This window comes from Ranitomeya imitator, chromosome 3 (genome assembly GCF_032444005.1).
Source record: "Ranitomeya imitator isolate aRanImi1 chromosome 3, aRanImi1.pri, whole genome shotgun sequence".
NCBI lineage: Eukaryota > Metazoa > Chordata > Amphibia > Anura > Dendrobatidae > Ranitomeya > Ranitomeya imitator.
Window position 1 is genome coordinate 696,429,549 of NC_091284.1, and position 21,268 is coordinate 696,450,816.

The following is a 21,268-nucleotide window of genomic DNA, read 5'->3' on the forward strand; positions in this document are numbered from 1 at the left end:
AAAAAAGAAATAATGATCCTAACTTGTTGAACTGGGTCACCAGAGGAGCGAGGTTTCAAAGCCAGAAATAGTTTACAATTATTTTTGAAACTCAGAAATTTAGTTCTATCTCCAAAAAACAAATCAGGAATAGGAATTCTTGGTTCTAACATAGAATTATGAACCACAAAGTCTTGAATATTTTGTACTCTTGCCATGAGCTGATCCACACATGAAGACAGACCTTTAATGTCCATAGCTACACCTGTGTCCTGAACCACCCAAATGTCTAGGGGAAAAAAAAGGCAAAACACAGTGCAGAGAAAAAAAAAATGGTCTCAGAACTTCTTTTTTCCCTCTATTGAGAATCATTAGTATTTTGGCCTCCAGTACTGTTATGATCTGGTAATTCAGTACCACAATGGACATAGAAGTCAGAGCACATACAGTGACATGACAATAACCCAAAAATATAGAACAAGCTCTGAAACGTGGAAACTCTGCTGACCGCAATCCCTAATCCTCTCCAACCACACTAAAGGCAGCCGTGGATTGCGCCTAACGCTCCCTATGCAACTCGGCACAGCCTGAGAAACTAGCTAGCCTGAAGATAGAAAATAAGCCTACCTTGCCTCAGAGAAATACCCCAAAGGAAAAGGCAGTTCCCACATATAATGACTGTGAGTTAAGATGAAAAGACAAACGTAGAGATGAAATAGATTTAGCAAAGTGAGGCCCGACTTTCTGAACAGAGCGAGGATAGGAAAGGTAACTTTGCGGTCAACACAAAACCCTACAAACAACCACGCAAAGGGGGCAAAAGACCCTCCGTACCGAAATAACGGCACGGAGGTACACCCTCTGCGTCCCAGAGCTTCCAGCAAGCAAGAAAAAACAAATAAGCAATGCTGGACAGAAAAAACAGCAAACAAAATAGCAAAAGCGGAACTTAGCTATGCAGAGCAGCAGGCCACAGGAACGATCCAGGAGGAGACAGGTCCAATACTAGAACATTGACTGGAGGCCAGGATCAAAGCACCAGGTGGAGTTAAATAGAGCAGCACCTAACGACTTCACCACATCACCTGAGGAAGGAAACTCAGAAGCCGCAGTACCACTCTACTCCACCAACGGAAGCTCACAGAGAGAATCAGCCGAAGTACCACTTGTGACCACAGGAGGGAGCTCTGCCACAGAATTCACAACAGACTCCCACACACTCTCTGACTCTCCTACCACTGGCATCCATATCCTCACTCCACAACACAGACACTTCCACTGCTTTCTACAATACCACTCTTGCATCAGCTATTGACTCGGTCGCCCCTCACATTCATGGCAGAGTGCGACATATCAATAGACAACACTGGCACAATAACGCCACTAAAAAGCTCTGGCAAGTGTCCAGGGTTGCAGAGCTGCATTGGAAGAAAACACATTCGCAAGACAACTTCACTGTATCAAACAGGCAACACTCACTTTTAAATCTGCTCTCACTTCTGCTAAACAGGCCTACTTTACAACCCTCGTATCCTCCCTATCCTACAACCCCAAACAGTTATTCAAAACCCCTCTTCCGCCCCCCACTGCCCCCTCCAACCTCCCTCATCTCTGCTGAGGACTTTGCCACACACTTTAAAAATAACATCGACCAAACAAGAAAAGTCTTCATTGTTCAACCACCACAACCCCTTTGTATATCAGACCAATGCCCAAACCCCATAACCTCCCTCTCTAAGATCGCTGAAGGGGGGCTTATTTGTCTCCTCTCCAAATCGCACCTTACCACCTGTGCACTTGACCCCATCCCATCCCACCTCCTCTCCAACCTCACCACTACACTTATCAATCTTCAAATGAGAAGGTGTGTCCAAACTTTTGGTCTGTGCTGTATATATATAATATACAGTTAGGTCCATATATATTTGGACAGAGACAACATTTTTCTAATTTTGGTTATAGACATTACCACATTGAATTTTAAACAAAACAATTCAGATGCAGTTGAAGTTCAGACTTTCAGCTTTCATTTGAGGATACCCACATTAAAATTGGATTAAGGGTTTAGGAGTTTTAGCTCCTTAACATGTGCAACCCTGTTGGTAAAGGGACCAAAAGTAATTGGACAGATTAATAAATTTTAAATAAAATGTTCATTTCTAGTACTTCGTTGAAAACCCTTTGTTGGCAATGACTGCCTGAAGTCTTGAACTCATGGACATCACCAGACGCTGTGTTTCCTCCTTTTTGATGCTCTGCCAGGCCTTCACTGCTTTGGTTTTCAGTTGCTGTTTGTTTGTGGGCCTTTCTGTCTGAAGTCTAGTCTTTAACAAGTGAAATGCATGCTCAATTGGGTTGAGATCAGGTGATTGACTTGGCCACTCAAGAATATTCCACTTATTTGCGTTAATAAACTCCTCGGTTGCTTTGGCTTTATGTTTTGGGTCAATGTCCATCTGTAGTATGAAATGATGACCAATCAGTTTGGCTGCATTTAGCTGGATCTGAGCACACAGTATGGCTCTAAATACCTCAGAATTCATTCGGCTGCTTCTGTCCTGTATCACATCATCAATAAACACTAGTGACCCAGTGCCACTGGCAGCCATGCATGTCCAAGCCATCACACTGCCTCCGCCGTGGTTTACAGATGATGTGGTATGCTTTGGATCATGAGCTGTACCATGCCTTTGCCATACTTTTCTCTTTCCATCATTCTGTAGAGGTTGATCTTGGTTTCATCTGTCCAAAGAATGTTCTTCCAGAACTGTGCTGGCTTTTTAGATGTTTTTTAGCAAAGTCCAGCCTAGCCTTTTTATTCTTGATGCTTATGAGTGGCTTGCACCGTGCAGTGAACCCTCTGTATTAACTTTCATGCAGTCTTCTCTTTCTGATAGATTTGGATATTGATACACCTACCTCCTGGAGAGTGTTGTTCACTTGGTTGGCGGTTGTGAAGGCGTTTCTCTTCACCATGGAGATTATTCTGCGATCATCCACCACTGTTGTCTTCCGTGGGCGCCCAGGTCTTTTTGCATTGATGAGTTCGCCAGTGCTTTCTTTCTTTCTCAGGATGTACCAAACTGTAGATTTTGCCACTCCTAATATTGTAGCAATTTCTCGGATGGGTTTTTTCTGTTTTCGCAGCTTAAGGATGGCTTTTTTCACCTGCATGGAGAGCTCCTTTGACCGCATGTTTACTTCACAGCAAAACATTCCAAATGCAAGCACCGCACCTCGAATCATCTCCAGGCCTTTTATCTGCTTATTTGAGAATGACATAAGGAAGGGATTGCCCACACCTGTCCATGAAATAGCCTTGGAGCCAATTGTCCAATTACTTTTGGTCTCTTTAAAAACAGGGTGGCACATGTTAAGGAGCTGAAACTCCTAAACCTTTCATCCAATTTTAATGTGGATACCCTCAAATGAAAAGTGAAAGTCTGAACTTCAACTGCATCTGAATTGTTTTGTTTAAAATTCATTTTGGTAATTTCAATAACCAAAATTAGAAAAATGTTGTCTCTGTCCAAATATATATGGACCTAACTGTATATAATATATACATATACTGTGTGTATATATATATATATATATATATATATATATATATATATATTTACAGCACTGCCTAAATCGCTTGTCCTAATCAAACCGGTCATAGCACTTTCTCCATTTTACTCAACAAATTATGTAAATTTAAGTATTTACCAAACCAGGGATTCAAGCTTCAGGAGGCTAATTTGCATATTCCAGGTGCCTTCTGGGAGAAGCGAAGTCTCCCTAAGCTAGAAGATCGTTGGGTACAGCCGGGACCAGCTGCTTCGAAAGCATCACCAAACCAGGGATTCAAGCTTCAGGAGGATAATTTGCATATTCCAGGTGCCTTCTGGGAGAAGCGAAGTCTCCCTAAGCTAGAAGATCGTTGGGTACGGCCGGGACCAGCTGCTTCGAAAGCATCACCAAACCAGGGATTCAAGCTTCAGGAGGCTAATTTGCATATTCCAGGTGCCTTCTGGGAGAAGCGAAGTCTCCCTAAGCTAGAAGATCGTTGGGTACAGCCGGGACCAGCTGCTTCGAAAGCATCACCAAACCAGGGATTCAAGCTTCAGGAGGCTAATTTGCATATTCCAGGTGCCTTCTGGGAGAAGCGAAGTCTCCCTAAGCTAGAAGATCGTTGGGTACAGCCGGGACCAGCTGCTTCGAAAGCATCACCAAACCAGGGATTCAAGCTTCAGGAGGCTAATTTGCATATTCCAGGTGCCTTCTGGGAGAAGCGAAGTCTCCCTAAGCTAGAAGATCGTTGGGTACAGCCGGGACCAGCTGCTTCGAAAGCATCACCAAACCAGGGATTCAAGCTTCAGGAGGCTAATTTGCATATTCCAGGTGCCTTCTGGGAGAAGCGAAGTCTCCCTAAGCTAGAAGATCGTTGGGTACAGCCGGGACCAGCTGCTTCGAAAGCATCATCAAACCAGGGATTCAAGCTTCAGGAGGCTAATTTGCATATTCCAGGTGCCTTCTGGGAGAAGCGAAGTCTCCCTAAGCTAGAAGATCGTTGGGTACAGCCGGGACCAGCTGCTTCGAAAGCATCACCAAACCAGGGATTCAAGCTTCAGGAGGCTAATTTGCATATTCCAGGTGCCTTCTGGGAGAAGCGAAGTCTCCCTAAGCTAGAAGATCGTTGGGTACAGCCGGGACCAGCTGCTTCGAAAGCATCACCAAACCGCGCGCCGTAAGGCGCGCAAATTTTTGCCTGTAGGACATTATTGCAAGAGAGCTTGGCTGAGTAGATTACACAAGGAGGAAAACACACAGCAAGTCAGCAGGATCTAGGAGCAACATGGCAGATGTGACAACCTACATGGTGAGCTGCAGCATGTGCTACATGTTCACAGATCGACCAGAAGAAGAATCCAATTTCACCTGTCAGAAGTGTAGACTAGTGGCCCTTTTAGAAGAAAAGGTGCGGGGTCTGGAAGAAAGAATAGCAACTTTGAAACTCATCAAAGAGAATGAAGACTTTCTAGACAGAACAGAAGCATCTCTACTGGTCACAGAAGGTGCAAAAAGTGTCAGAGAACCTCCAAAAGCAGATGAGTGGAAGCATGTGACCAAAAGAAGCAAGAAGACCATGGAGAAATCACCAACCACACAACTGAAGAACCGATATCAAATCTTTGTAGAGGATGAAGATGGCACACCTAAGAATGAAGCAATACCAGCAAGCAAAAAAGAAAAGGGCACACAGCAACAAGTGACAGCAAAAAGTACAGCCAAGAAGCAACGAAGAGTGGTGGTGGTGGGAGACTCACTACTGAGAGGCACAGAAGCAGCCATCTGCAGACCGGACATAACTGCAAGAGAAGTATGCTGCCTTCCAGGTGCGATGATCAAGGATGTGACCGATAGGATACCAAAGCTCTTCAGCTCCAAGGACGTCCACCCATTTCTTCTGATACATGTTGGCACCAATGACACGGCAAGGAAGGACCTACCGACAATCTGCAAGGACTTTGAAGAGTTGGGGAAGAAAGTAAAGGAACTGGATGCACAGGTAGTTTTTTCTTCTATCCTTCCAGTAGACGGGCATGGCACCAGGAGATGGAACAGGATCCTTGATGCAAACAACTGGCTAAGACGATGGTGCAGACAACAAGGATTCGGATTCCTGGACCACGGTGTGAATTACTGGTATGATGGACTCCTCGCCAGAGACAGACTACACCTCAACAAACCTGGGAAACACACATTCGCCAGAAGACTCGCTACACTCATCAAGAGGGCGTTAAACTAGAAGAAGAGGGGACGGGAAGAAAAACATTAGACTCAAACAAAGACAACCCAGGAAAACATACTCAGAAGGGAGGTAAGAACATTTCTAAAACAATCCACAGTGAGGAGATTGGAACAAAACAAAATCCTCTAAACTGCATGCTCGCAAACGCCAGAAGCCTGACAAACAAGATGGAAGAACTAGAAGCAGAAATATCTACAGGTAACTTTGACATAGTGGGAATAACCAAGACATGGTTAGATGAAAGCTATGACTGGGCAGTTAACTTACAGGGTTACAGTCTGTTTAGAAAGGATCGTAAAAATCGGAGAGGAGGAGGGGTTTGTCTCTATGTAAAGTCTTGTCTAAAGTCCACTTTAAGGGAGGATATTAGCGAAGGGAATGAGGATGTCGAGTCCATATGGGTTGAAATCCATGGAGGGAAAAATGGTAACAAAATTCTCATTGGGGTCTGTTACAAACCCCCAAATATAACAGAAAGCATGGAAAGTCTACTTCTAAAGCAGATAGATGAAGCTGCAACCCATAATGAGGTCCTGGTTATGGGGGACTTTAACTACCCGGATATTAACTGGGAAACAGAAACCTGTGAAACCCATAAAGGCAACAGGTTTCTGCTAATAACCAAGAAAAATTATCTTTCACAATTGGTGCAGAATCCAACCAGAGGAGCAGCACTTTTAGACCTAATACTATCTAATAGACCTGACAGAATAACAAATCTGCAGGTGGTTGGGCATTTAGGAAATAGTGACCACAATATTGTGCAGTTTCACCTGTCTTTCACTAGGGGGACTTGTCAGGGAGTCACAAAAACATTGAACTTTAGGAAGGCAAAGTTTGAACAGCTTAGAGATGCCCTTAATCTGGTAGACTGGGACAATATCCTCAGAAATGAGAATACAGATAATAAATGGGAAATGTTTAAGAACATCCTAAATAGGCAGTGTAAGCGGTTTATACCTTGTGGGAATAAAAGGACTAGAAATAGGAAAAACCCAATGTGGCTAAACAAAGAAGTAAGACAGGCAATTAACAGTAAAAAGAAAGCATTTGCACTACTAAAGCAGGATGGCACCATTGAAGCTCTAAAAAACTATAGGGAGAAAAATACTTTATCTAAAAAACTAATTAAAGCTGCCAAAAAGGAAACAGAGAAGCACATTGCTAAGGAGAGTAAAACTAATCCCAAACTGTTCTTCAACTATATCAATAGTAAAAGAATAAAAACTGAAAATGTAGGCCCCTTAAAAAATAGTGAGGAAAGAATGGTTGTAGATGACGAGGAAAAAGCTAACATATTAAACACCTTCTTCTCCACGGTATTCACGGTGGAAAATGAAATGCTAGGTGAAATCCCAAGAAACAATGAAAACCCTATATTAAGGGTCACCAATCTAACCCAAGAAGAGGTGCAAAACCGGCTAAATAAGATTAAAATAGATAAATCTCCGGGTCCGGATGGCATACACCCACGAGTACTAAGAGAACTAAGTAATGTAATAGATAAACCATTATTTCTTATTTTTAGTGACTCTATAGCGACAGGGTCTGTTCCGCAGGACTGGCGCATAGCAAATGTGGTGCCAATATTCAAAAAGGGCTCTAAAAGTGAACCTGGAAATTATAGGCCAGTAAGTCTAACCTCTATTGTTGGTAAAATATTTGAAGGGTTTCTGAGGGATGTTATTCTGGATTATCTCAATGAGAATAACTGTTTAACTCCATATCAGCATGGGTTTATGAGAAATCGCTCCTGTCAAACCAATCTAATCAGTTTTTATGAAGAGGTAAGCTATAGGCTGGACCACGGTGAGTCATTGGACGTGGTATATCTCGATTTTTCCAAAGCGTTTGATACCGTGCCGCACAAGAGGTTGGTACACAAAATGAGAATGCTTGGTCTGGGGGAAAATGTGTGTAAATGGGTTAGTAACTGGCTTAGTGATAGAAAGCAGAGGGTGGTTATAAATGGTATAGTCTCTAACTGGGTCGCTGTGACCAGTGGGGTACCGCAGGGGTCAGTATTGGGACCTGTTCTCTTCAACATATTCATTAATGATCTGGTAGAAGGTTTACACAGTAAAATATCGATATTTGCAGATGATACAAAACTATGTAAAGCAGTTAATACAAGAGAAGATAGTATTCTGCTACAGATGGATCTGGATAAGTTGGAAACTTGGGCTGAAAGGTGGCAGATGAGGTTTAACAATGATAAATGTAAGGTTATACACATGGGAAGAGGGAATCAATATCACCATTACACACTGAACGGGAAACCACTGGGTAAATCTGACAGGGAGAAGGACTTGGGGATCCTAGTTAATGATAAACTTACCTGGAGCAGCCAGTGCCAGGCAGCAGCTGCCAAGGCAAACAGGATCATGGGGTGCATTAAAAGAGGTCTGGATACACATGATGAGAGCATTATACTGCCTCTGTACAAATCCCTAGTTAGACCGCACATGGAGTACTGTGTCCAGTTTTGGGCACCGGTGCTCAGGAAGGATATAATGGAACTAGAGAGAGTACAAAGGAGGGCAACAAAATTAATAAAGGGGATGGGAGAACTACAATACCCAGATAGATTAGCGAAATTAGGATTATTTAGTCTAGAAAAAAGACGACTGAGGGGCGATCTAATAACCATGTATAAGTATATAAGGGGACAATACAAATATCTCGCTGAGGATCTGTTTATACCAAGGAAGGTGACGGGCACAAGGGGGCATTCTTTGCGTCTGGAGGAGAGAAGGTTTTTCCACCAACATAGAAGAGGATTCTTTACTGTTAGGGCAGTGAGAATCTGGAATTGCTTGCCTGAGGAGGTGGTGATGGCGAACTCAGTCGAGGGGTTCAAGAGAGGCCTGGATGTCTTCCTGGAGCAGAACAATATTGTATCATACAATTATTAGGTTCTGTAGAAGGACGTAGATCTGGGTATTTATTATGATGGAATATAGGCTGAACTGGATGGACAAATGTCTTTTTTCGGCCTTACTAACTATGTTACTATGTTACCAACAATTGCAGAGGTGCACCCACTTAAACTCACATATAAAATAAAGATTTAGTTGTTTACTTTGGAGTTTTAATATCTTATCTTTATGACAGGTTTTCAGTTATCGTTTCCAATATTTATAAAGCTCAGAGAGTATATAGATGTGAGTATACAAGAGAAGAAACATGAAGAATGTAGAGATTCAAGAGACAATAGACAATATAGAACATACTATAATGGGGGTCTACTAGAGAGAATCGATTCCATGTCAATTTTAACCCCTTTACCCCCAAGGGTGGTTTTCACGTTAATGACCGGGCCAATTTTTACAATTCTGACCACTGTCCCTTTATGAGGTTATAACTCTGGAACGCTTCAACAGATCCCAGTGATTCTGACATTGTTTTCTCGTGACATATTGTACTTCATGATAGTGGTAAAAATTCTTTGATAGTACCTGCGTTTATTTGTGAAAAAAATGGAAATTTGGCGAAAATTATGAAAATTTCGCAATTTTCCAACTTTGAATTTTTATGCAATTAAATCACAGAGATATGTCACACAAAATACTTAATAAGTAATATTTCCCACATGTCTACTTTACATCAGCACAATTTTGGAACCAAAATTTTTTTTTGTTAGGGAGTTATAAGGGTTAAAAGTTGACCAGCAATTTCTCATTTTTACAACACCATTTTTTTTTAGGGACCACATCTCATTTGAAGTCATTTTGAGGCGTCTATATGATAGAAAATACCCAAGTGTGACACCATTCTAAAAACTGCACCCCTCATGGTGCTCAAAACCATATTCAAGAAGTTTATTAACCCTTCTGGTGCTTCACAGGAATTTTTGGAATGTTTAAATAAAAATGAACATTTAACTTTTTTTCACAAAAAATTTACTTCAGCTCCAATTTGTTTTATTTTACCAAGGGTAACAGGAGAAAATGGACCCCAAAAGTTGTTGTACAATTTGTCCTGAGTACACCGATACCCCATATGTGTGGGTAAACCACTGTTTGGGCACATGACAGAGCTCAGAAGCGAAGGAGCACCATTTGACTTTTCAATGCAAAATTGACTGGAATCGAGATGGGACACCATGTTGCAATTGCAGAGACCCTGATGTGCCTAAACATTGAAACCCCCCACAAGTGACACCATTTTGGAAAGTAGACCCCCTAAGGAACTTATCTAGAGGTGTGGTGAGCACTTTGACCCACCAAGTGCTTCACAGAAGTTTATAATGCAGAACCGTAAAAATAAAAAATCATATTTTTTCACAAAAATTATCTTTTCGCCCCCAATTTTTTTATTTTCCCAAAGGTAAGAGAAGAAATTGGACCACAAAAGTTGTTGTACAATTTGTCCTGAGTACGCTGATACCCCATATGTGGGGGTAAACCACTGTTTGGGCGCATGGGAGAGCTCGGAAGGGAATGAGCGCCGTTTGACTTTTCAATGCAAAATTGACAGGAATTGAGATGGGAAGCCATGTTGCGTTTGGAGAGCCACTGATGTGCCTAAACATTGAAACCCCCCATAAGTGACACCATTTTGGAAAGCAGACCCCCTAAGGAACTTATCTAGAGGTGTGGTGAGCGCTTTGACCCACCAAGGGCTTCACAGAAGTTTATAATGCAGAGCCGTAAAAATAAAACAAAAATTTTTTCCCACAAAAATGATTTTTTAGCCCCCAGTTTTGTATTTTCCCGTGGGTAACAGGAGAAATTGGACCCCAAAATTTGTTGTCCAATTTGTCCTGAGTGCGCTGATACCCCATAAGTGGGTGGAACCACTGTTTGGGTGCATGGGAGGGCTCGGAAGGAAAGGAGCTCCATTTGGAATGCAGACTTAGCTGGAATGGTCTGCAGGTGTCACATTGCGTTTGCAGAGCCCCTGATGTACCTAAACAGTAGAAACCCCCCACAAGTGACACCATTTTGGAAACTAGACACCCTAAGGAACTCATCTAGATGTGTTGTTGAGCTTTAAAGTGTTTCACTACAGTTTGTAACGCAGAGCCGTGAAAATAATAAAAAAAAAAAACTTTCCCCCCAAATTATTTTTTAGCCTCCAGTTTTGTATTTTCCCAAGGGTAAGAGGAGAAATTCGACCCCAAAAGTTGTCCAATTTGGCCTGAGTACGCTGATACCCCATATGTGGGGGGAACCACCGTTTGGGCGCATGGGAGGGCTCGGAAGGGAAGGAGTGCCATTTGGAATGCAGAGTTAGATGGAATAGTCTGCAGGCGTCACATTGCGTTTGCAGAGCCCCTAATGTACCTAAACAGTAGAAACCCCCCACAAGTGACCCCATATTGGAAACTAGACCCCCCAGGGAACTCATCTAGATGTGTTATGAGAACTTTGAACCCCCAAGTGTTTCACTACAGTTTATAACGCAGAGCCGTGAAAATAAAAAATCCTTTTTTTTCCCACAAAAATTATTTTTTAGCCCCCAGTTTTGTATTTTCCCAAAGGTAACAGGAGAAATTGGACCCCAAAAGTTGTTTTCCTATTTGTCCTGAGTACGCTGATACCCCATATGTTGGGGTAAACCCCTGTTTGGGCACACGGGAGAGCTCGGAAGGGAAGGAGCACTGTTTTACTTTTTCAACGCAGAATTGGCTGGAATTGAGATCGGACGCCATGTCGTGTTTGGAGAGCCCTGATGTGCCTAAACAGTGGAAACCCCCCAATTATAACTGAAACCCTAATCCAAACACACCCCTAACCCTAATTCCAACAGTAACCCTAACCACACCTCTAACCCTGACACACCCCTAACCCTAATCCAAACCCTATTCCCAACTGTAAATGTAATCTTAACCCTAACCCTAACTTTAGCCCCAACCCTAACTGTATCCCCAACCCTAACCCTAGCCCTAACCCTAACCCTAGCCCTAACCCTAGCCCTAACCCTAGCCCTAACCCTAGCCCTAACCCTAGCCCTAACCCTAACCCTAGCCCTAACCCTAGCCCTAACCCTAACCCTAGCCCTAACCCTAATGGGAAAATGGAAATAAATACATTTTTTTAATTTTTCCCTAACTAAGTGGGTGATGAAGGGGGGTTTGATTTACTTTTATAGCGAGTTTTTTAGCGGATTTTTATGATTGGCAGCCGTCACACACTGAAAGAAGCTTTTTATTGCAAAAAATATTTTTTGCGTTACCACATTTTGAGAGCTATAATTTTTCCATATTTTGGTCCACAGAGTGATGTGAGGTCTTGTTTTTTGCGGGACAAGTTGACGTTTTTATTGGTAACATGTTCGGGCACGTGACATTTTTTGATCGCTTTTTATTACGATTTTTGTGAGGAAGAATGACCAAAAACCAGCTGTTCATGAATTTCTTTTGGGGGAGGCGCTTATACCGTTCCGCATTTGGTAAAATTGATAAAGCAGTTTTATTCTTCGGGTCAGTACGATTACAGCGTCACCTCATTTATATCATTTTCTTATGTTTTGGCGCTTTTATACAATAAAAACTATTTTACAGAAAAAATAATTATTTTGGCATCGCTTTATTCTCAGGACTATAACTTTTTTATTTTTTCCTGATGATGCTGTATGGCGGCTCGATTTTTGCGGGACAAGATGACGTTTTCAGATGTACCATGGTTATTTATATCTGTCTTTTTGATCGCGTGTTATTCCACTTTTTGTTCGGCAGTATGATAATAAAGCGTTTTTTTTTTGCCTCGTTTTTTTTTTTTTTTTTCTTACGGTGTTTACTGAAGGGGTTAACTAGTGGGCCAGTTTTATAGGTTGGGTCGTTACGGACGCGGCGATACTACATATGTGTACTTTTATTGTTTTGTTTTTTTTATTTAGATGAAGAAATGTATTTATGGGAATAATATTTTTTTTTTTCATTATTTAGGAATTTTTTTTAATTTTTTTTTACACATTTGGAAATTTTTTTTTAACTTTTTTATTTGGTCCCGGGGGGGGGGACATCACAGATCAATGATCTGACAGTTTGCATAGCACTCTGTCAGATCACTGATCTGACTTACAGTGCTGCAGGCTTCACAGTGCCTGCTCTGAGCAGGCTCTGTGAAGCCACCTCCCTCCCTGCAGGATCCGGATCCGCGGCCATCTTGGATCCGGGGCTGGAGCAGGCAGGGAGGGACGTAAGACCCTCGCAGCAACGTGATCACATTTTTTTTACACATTTGGAAATTTTTTTTTAACTTTTTTATTTTGTCCCGGGGGGGGGGGGGGGACATCACAGATCAATGATCTGACAGTTTGCATAGCACTCTGTCAGATCACTGATCTGACTTACAGTGCTGCAGGCTTCACAGTGCCTGCTCTGAACAGGCTCTGTGAAGCCACCTCCCTCCCTGCAAGACCCGGATCCGCGGCCATCTTGGATCCGGGGCTGGAGCAGGCAGGGAGGGACGTAAGACCATCGCAGCAACGTGATCACATCGCGTTGCTGCGGGGGGCTCAGGGAAGCCCGCAGGGAGCCCCCTCCCTGCGGGAAGCTTCCCTATACCGCCGGCACATCGCGGTCCATGACCACTCCTGGCACATAGTGCCGGATGTCAGCTGCAATAAACAGCTGACACCCGGCCGCGATCGGCGGCGCTCCCCCCGTGAGCGCTGCCGATCGCATGTGACGTACTATCCCGTCGGTGGTCATAGGGGCCCACCCCACCTCGACGGGATAGTACGTCTAATGTCAGAAAGGGGTTAAAGAATTTGGTAAATTCAAAACAATTTATGTTTTGCTTTGTGCATGTTGCCTAAAATACCAGCTAGTATTTTACACACTGCAGAAGATGACATCGGCCAGAAAATGCTTACATGACCTCAGGTATGGCTAGATGGATTCCCCATAATGTTTTGCAGCTATCCCATCTCAAGGCACAGTCAATCAGGAGTGACTATCATAGCCTATGTAAAAGCAGAGACAAGGAATGCAGTCACTATATTTTGCTGAATCTGAACTGTGAAAGGATGTTAAAGCTCATAGCTTAGCCATAAAGATACTGAGAAAAAGTCATCAAACACTCGAGAAACTGTACAGAAACTGTGTAACAGTATAGCAGTGAAGAATATGAAGGTATGAGGAAAAGAGAATACTACAGATTTAATTAATAGCGAGAGAGATAGGAGGATCAGTAGATTACTGGTTACCATCATACAGTCATGGCCGAAAGAGTTCTATGAAATTGGTCCAGGTAATGAAGTAATTCTCCAAGAAAATTATTGCAATTACACGTTTTGTTATACAAATGATTATTTATTTTGTGTGCATTGGATCAACACAAAAAAAAGCAGAGAAAACACAAAACCCCAAAAATGAGGAGAACAAAATTGTTGGCACTTTTCCAAAAGTGCGAGTAAACAACTTTGTTTCAAGCAAGTGATGCTCGTTCCAACTCGCCTGTGGCAAGTAAAAGGTGTGGGCAATATGAAAATCACATCTGAAGCCATATAAAAAGAGAAATTAACTCAATATTTCCATTGTGTGCCTGTGTGTCCCGCAGTAGTCATGGAGAACAGAAAGAGGAGAAGAGAACTGTTTGAGGACTTGAGAACCAAAATTATTGAAAAATACCAACAATTTCAAGGTTACAAGTCCATCTACAAAGATCTTGATGTTCCTTTGTCCATGGTGCGCAACATAAGTTTACAACTTATGGCAGCGTAGCTAATCTCCCTGGATGTGGATGGCAGAGAAAAATTGATGGAAGGTTTCAAAGCAGGATAGTCTGGATGGTGGATAAGCAGCTGATATCAAGTTCCAAAGAAATTCAAGCTGTCGTTCAAGCACAGGGTGCATCAGTGTAAGTGTGATCTATCAGTCGACATTTGAATGAAATGGAATGCTATGGCAGGAGACCCAGGAGCAACCCATTGCTGACACAGAGACATTAAAATGCTAGACTGCAGTTTGCTAGAATGTACTTGAGTAAGCCTAAATCCTTCTGGGACAGCGACTTGTGGACAGATGATACCAAGCTGTTTGGTAAAGCTATTCATTCTCCTGTTTGCCTAAAACAGAATGGGGTCTACAAAGAAAAGAACACAGTACCTACTGTCAAATATGGTGGAGGTTCAAAGATGTTTTAGAGTTTCTTTGCTGCCACTGGCACAGATTGCCTTGACTGTGTGCAGACATCACGAAATCTGAAGCTCACCAAAGGATTTTAGGTCCCAAAGTAGTGCTCAGTGTCAGATAGCTGAGTTTGCGTCCTAGATAATGGTTCTGCCAGCATATCAATGACCCCAAACAAACTTCCATAAATGGATGGAAACTAAGTGCTGGAGAGTTCTGAAGTGGCCAGCAATGTGTCCAGATCTAAATAACATTGAACAACTGTGGAGAGATCTTAAAATTGCTGTTGGGTGAAGGCACCCATCAACTAAGGAGAAACCTGGAGAAGTTTGCAAAAGGAGAGAGGTCGATAATTCCAGTTGAGATGTGGCAGAAGCTTGTTGATGGTTATAGGAAGCGATTGATTGACTGCAGTTATTTATTTCATACATTAAGTTGTGGGTGCCAACCATTTTGTCCTGCCCATTTTGTTTTTTTTCTGTGAAATTATGTCCAATTTAATTTTTTCTCTCTGTTTTTGGTGTTGTTCCAATACATAAAAAGGAAATAAACATGTGTATATAACAAAGTTTTCTGGAACAATTTCAAGGGTGCCAACACTTTCGGCCATGACTGTATATGTTGAAGTCACTTTGACATCATTGAGGCTGTGTTTCATGAAAAAGCCTGAAGCATGTTTAACACAGTCCTAGGAGTCCTTAAAGTGTCAGACATGTCTTTTCATTCATGGTAATTGGAGGCTTTGCAGTACTGTTTGAAAAAATTAAGCTGGCGAATATGGATTTTAAAATATTGGCTCCTCTCTTAGGTCTACTCTATATACAGTCTGTCCCTTCATTAATTTATATGAGCATTTCAAAAATTGCTTAACTCATAAATTCTCACATGTAAACTGTCCTAATCCTAGGAACATTCATGGGTAAGAATACAGCTCTGCAGTATTCAACGCTGATGAGAAGGATTACTACACCTGAGAACACAGGCATGGTGTCTTCATTAGTGCTGCTGAACCTCGCTGTCGGGATTGACAGACAGCTCTGTTCTGCGCAAAGGGGATGAGATCCTTTCCTATTGCATCAACCTTCCTCTGGATACCTCATCTTTGCCCAGGGACAATCACCTTGTTCTCCACGTGGCTATTGGTTTTGAAAAGGAGGGAGACTGTACATAAAAGTGGAGAGGTGAAGCAATCAATACAGATAAGAGAGGGCAGTGCTTTCCCAATGACCATCTGTGCCAAAAGGGCAAATAACATTTAGCACCCTGGACAAAAGCTTCATGAGAGCTTGAAGAAGTAAGGGGAGGAGGTGGAGAGTGTAATTACCAGCTGCAGTATATAGGGCAGTGTAACAGGAGGGAGAGGCTTAGTGGAATTCAAAAGTGTTTAACTTTACCTGTTCAGCTACAATAGCTACACATTGAAGAGATCCTGTCTATGACTCTTTGTTCTCTACCGGATCGGAGCAGCAAATCTCCACTTTTGTAAGTAGCATAAAGTAATCTATGATTCATAAGACTTTACAATGTCTGTTCACTGACTCATTGAAAGTCAGGTTAGGACTGGTCAAGATCAACCAGCCCGATCCACCTGGAGCTCTAGAACTGTGATTCTGCGTCTCTGACCTATCATCTGACAGGGGGTGTCTTGGAGTTAATCCCAGACTCAATGGCCACATGACAGCTAATGCTGGACCAGGTCTCTGATAAAAGGAGGATGCTCACTGCACAGGACCCACAACTGCAGAAGAGCTGAAGAAAGTGTTTGTGAACGAGTCTTGACACTTACAGAAGCCAACATCTTTCTTTTTTCTCTGCTCTTTAAGAACTTTTGTGAAATGGCATCAAGAACCCAAAAAGAAGGCATCTGCTTTTATCTGCTTACTCTACTAGGCGCTTGGGCAGCCTCCACCCAGACTGGTAGAAAAACTGAATGCCCATCTTGTGGGGTACTAGACAAAGATGCCATGATGGAGATGGCTAAGCAACAGATACTACAGAAACTACATCTAAAGGAAAGACCAAACATCACACACCCAATTCCAAGGGCAGCAGTGGCCAACGCTCTGCGCAGACTGCATTTAACCAAGCCAAGAATGGAAGGACTTTTTGGGTCTCCAAGCTGGGACAGCAACAGTGAGAATTATGAGACAGAGCAACAAAGCTATGAGATCATCAGCTTTGCTGAATCAGGTAAGAATGCAATACTTTAAAACTTTTTCCATTGTTCTGTAACTATACTTTAGTTAGTATAAGCTATTCATTTTATAATATTTATGCTATGTATAAGCTGCTTACAGTCAGAGCAGAAGGATCACAAGTATGATGTAAAGCAATAGAAATGGTAAAATACAATATGTCCTAGGCTAAATTCCAAACAAGGGTTAAATAATTTGACGTTAAGTAAAAATGAAGTTACCTAAATATAGAGAGTGGTTTTAAATATTAAAGCCACCCCATTGTCTACAATATTACATATGTGCTGTATGAAGATGACCTGTCAACCTGAGCTGCCGGTGGATGTGGCAAATAGTACAGTAGACTATGACATGCCGCACGCCCAGACACAACACTGCAGCACAGGTCAGGATGCACTAGGAGATTGCACTAGGAGGTCTATTTACTTAGTCCTACTCTATCAATGCTATTCAGAAGGCTTTCAATTCTAGTCAAATATCCGAGATCCCGGAATGTCATTTATTCCATTATGGCAGACGATGAGGTTATGGAATGGTGCACTGTGAATTCCAGTATGTAGGGGGACATGATACTGCGTTCAGTATAAATTGCAACTTTTATCTTAATAGTATAGGAAGGCACTGTTCTAGTTAACGCTTGCTGTTTCATGACCAAACCGCAGTGACATCTAATGGACATAGTAGGGTCTGCACTATACATAATTAATGAGCAGGAGCAGAATAATCCAAAATAAAACAATAAAATGCAATAAGTAAAGCTCAATATTATATGGAAGCTTAGTGAGCCTTGCCGCTAAACCATATTAACTTATGAGGAGCATTGGAAATCCATAGAAGTGTATTTACATATACTAACGGCAGCGATGCAACATTCAGTACTGTGTCCAGCTATGGATTTATTTACAAGAAAAGAGGGGATTTCATTTTCTTTCGGTAGAGTTTACATTTATACTCATTTTCTTTTCTTTTTTAAACTCACACATAGACTAAGATTGGAAATGGTTTCACTGCTACTTGTTGTCCTCCTCTGGAGGAAACTATGAGCTAAATTGAGACAGTCTGGTAGTAAAGATATGCTGCATGAACAACGATAGTTTCTTTTATTGCAGTTGTCAGATTGTGTGTCCCTTAGACCTTTACTTAAAGGGAACCTGTCACCATGAAAGTGCCATCCAATCTGCAGACATCATGTTATTGATCAGGGGGAGCTGAGCGTACTGATACATAGTTTTGTGGGAAAAGAATCAGCATAACTAGTGTTTTAAGTGCAGCACGTTGGCTCAGTGGTTAGCGCTGGGTTCAAATCCCGCCAAGGACAACATCTGCAAGGAGTTTGTATGTTCTCCCCGTGTTTGCGTGGGTTTCCTGCATGTAATCTGGGTTCCTCCCACACTCCATAGACATACTGATAGGGAATTTAGACTGTGAGCCCCATCGGGGACAGCGATGATAATGTCTGTAAAGCACTAAGGAATATGATAATATTCATAATAATACATATTAATAAATAGTCTTTTAAACCTCTGCTCTTTCTGGGATGTTCTGTTCAGTGTGCAGTCCTAACAGTGACTGACAGCTTTCCTAGTAAGCGTGCATATAGAGATAGCTGTCAGTCACTGAGACAGCAGCCCACTCAATCCCAAATCCCAGAAAGAGCGAAGGTCTGAAAGATTAAAGCACAAGTTAAGCTAAATCTTTTATCACAAAGTTATACATCAATCCGCCCAGCTGCCTCCAATCTATAATATGGAGCCTACAGATTGGACTGTATTTTCATGGTGACAGGTTCCCTTTAAATGACTAAAGTCTTAAATTGAGGGTATTCTAATACATTCATCCACTAAGCCCAATTTCTCTCAATTTATAAGTGCTGATGTAATACATTTTTATAAAACCATCCTGAAATAACGATCCCTTTGGTATCAGTCATATGTCTGAATTCCCAAGACATAGTACACAAATTAGCTAAAATAGAGTTCATCAATAGTGATGAGCGAGTGTACTCGTTGCTCTCGTTTTCCCTAGCACGCTCGGGTAGTGTCCGAGTATTTGTAACTGCTCGGAGACTTAGTTTTCTTTGCCTCAGCTGCATGATTTACAGCTCCTAGCCAGCCTGAGTACATGTGGGGATTCCCTAGCAACCAGGCAACCCCCACATATATTCAAGCTGGCTAGCAGCCATAAATCATGCAGCTGTGTCAACAAAAAACCCAAGCAACGAGTACACTCGCTCATCACTATTCATCAAGCTTCCACACTTAGTTAATGTTTGTAAATCTGAGAAAATAAAATGTACTAATGTAACATTTCTTTTTGTTTTTTTTTATAGAAAACAGTAACAAGTCAAGCACAACTTTAACCTTCCAGTTTACTAGAGACAGTGAACAGAATGTACATGTTCTTCAAGCCCATCTCTGGGTCTACTTCACGTCCAACAGAACAAACCTGGCCAATCATAATATTAAATTGTATGTGGTGCAGCACTCCGAAAGTTCACGCATTTTATTACATGAGAAATATCTAGAGCCAAGATGGACAGGTTGGCAAACATTTTCATTGAAACAAATGCTGCAGACGTTCTTTGATGACGGAAATAAACATTTAAAGCTGGAACTTGACTGTGAGGGATGTGAGAACATGCCAGCTATCATCAATACCAATGCTTCCTACCAACCATTTCTCGTAGCACAAGCGAAGGTACGAGAGCGAAGCCACCATGCTTCAAAGAGAAGTCTCAAATGTGACCAGAGCTCCAACCTTTGCTGTCGGAAAGACTATTATGTAGAATTTAAGGACATTGGGTGGCAGGATTGGATTATAAAACCTGAGGGATATCAAATAAATTATTGCATGGGCCTTTGCCCTATGCATATGGCTGGCGCACCTGGCATGGCTGCTTCATTCCAAACCACGGTCTTCAATCTCATTAAAGCCAACAATATCCATACAGCAGTGAGTTCTTGCTGTGTTCCCACAAAAAGACGTCCTCTGTCCATGCTTTATTTTGATAGAAATAACAACATTGTTAAGACTGACATTGATGATATGATCGTGGAAGCATGTGGCTGTAGCTGAAGGTACAGTACGTCCGTACTGAAATATTACAGAGGGAAGCTGGCTTGTCTCTTAGGCTTTACGTGCTTGCAGAAAAAAAGACTGCAGAAGTGAACTATCTTCTGGAACACACATGGAATCTTGAAGATTAACATGTGACTTCATGATACTTGACAACTGGATCATTTTGTAATATTCATTCCAAATGTATTACAACCATGACTGTGTGAAACCATCACACTGAGATTTTTGTATAAAAAGTGTCTCAGCCAACAAAGTCACAACTGCCCATAACAAGAATTTGTCAGGGTTAAGATTTCATTGAAAATAGAAAGAGAACTAAAACTCTAGTGCCACCTATTGGAAGGTAGCAATCCTACATTGACTTGTAGGATTGCTACCTTCCAATAGGTGGCGCTAGAGTTCTAGTTCTCTTCCTCTCTGAAGAGACCATTTGCATAATTTGCATATTTCCCAGAGGAGCTTTGCGGCTTTACGTCTCCTCATCTCGGCATGCTTAGCATGTCAATCTCTGCTACTTCTCGGATATTGAAAATAGAAAAAAATTGGAGTCCGGCTCAACAAGATTGGATTTTCCGTTTCTTTTTCTTTTTCAAAAGAAAATATAGTGCATACAAAACAAAAATTTACATGGTCGACATGACCCAGTCAACGCGTTTCGACTGCACCAAGCAGTCTTACTCATGACTTTTAAATTAAAAAAAGAAAAAAAAAAGAAAAAGTAAAGGAAAATCCAGTCCTGTTGAGCCGGACTCCAGTTTTTTCTGTTTTCCTTGATGCGAGGCCCGTGTCTGAGCCCCAGGTGGATGAGCATAGAGTTACTAGGTGAGCTGGAATCAAGTTTTCATAATTAAGATGTCATTCTCTAAAGTGCTCTAGACAAATGATTTTCAAGATCAGCACTTTTTTTTCCTGAGATGTTTTGATACTTGAGGCTCAGCTGTGTGAAATGTACCAGATATGCTTTTATTGTGAGTATAAAGCGAATATATGGTATCTTCCCAATAACAATGTGATCAATGTAATGAACACTACCAAAGATTAAGCACCCAATGTTCTAGATGAAAACAGAGACTATCAGAATCTATCCAGATTTTATCGTGTTACATTTTAGTGCCAAACTGAAAATATAGAAGATAT

At 41.7% G+C, this 21,268-nt stretch overlaps 1 protein-coding gene and 1 long non-coding RNA gene across 2 annotated transcripts in view; one reads left to right on the forward strand and one right to left on the reverse strand.

The window, feature by feature from the left end:
* LOC138672277 (uncharacterized) overlaps positions 1-21,268 on the reverse strand; it is a 377,605-nt gene that overhangs the window by 114,130 nt on the left and 242,207 nt on the right. The gene's annotated exons all lie outside the window — the stretch shown is intronic.
* On the forward strand, positions 16,137-20,457 carry INHBC (inhibin subunit beta C). The gene is made up of 2 exons (XM_069758553.1): positions 16,137-17,048; positions 19,383-20,457. Exons 1-2 carry the CDS (start codon positions 16,694-16,696, stop codon positions 20,126-20,128), a joined length of 1,101 nt encoding a protein of 366 aa, XP_069614654.1. The 5' UTR covers positions 16,137-16,693; the 3' UTR covers positions 20,129-20,457.

Bases quoted from the DNA above. Each gene is read 5' to 3' on its own strand.
- INHBC (XM_069758553.1), top strand. From the start codon at position 16,694: ATGGCATCAAGAACCCAAAAAGAAGGCATCTGCTTTTATCTGCTTACT. The intron at 17,049-19,382 runs GTAAGAATGCAA...TTTTTTTTATAG, and splicing joins CATCAGCTTTGCTGAATCAG to AAAACAGTAACAAGTCAAGC.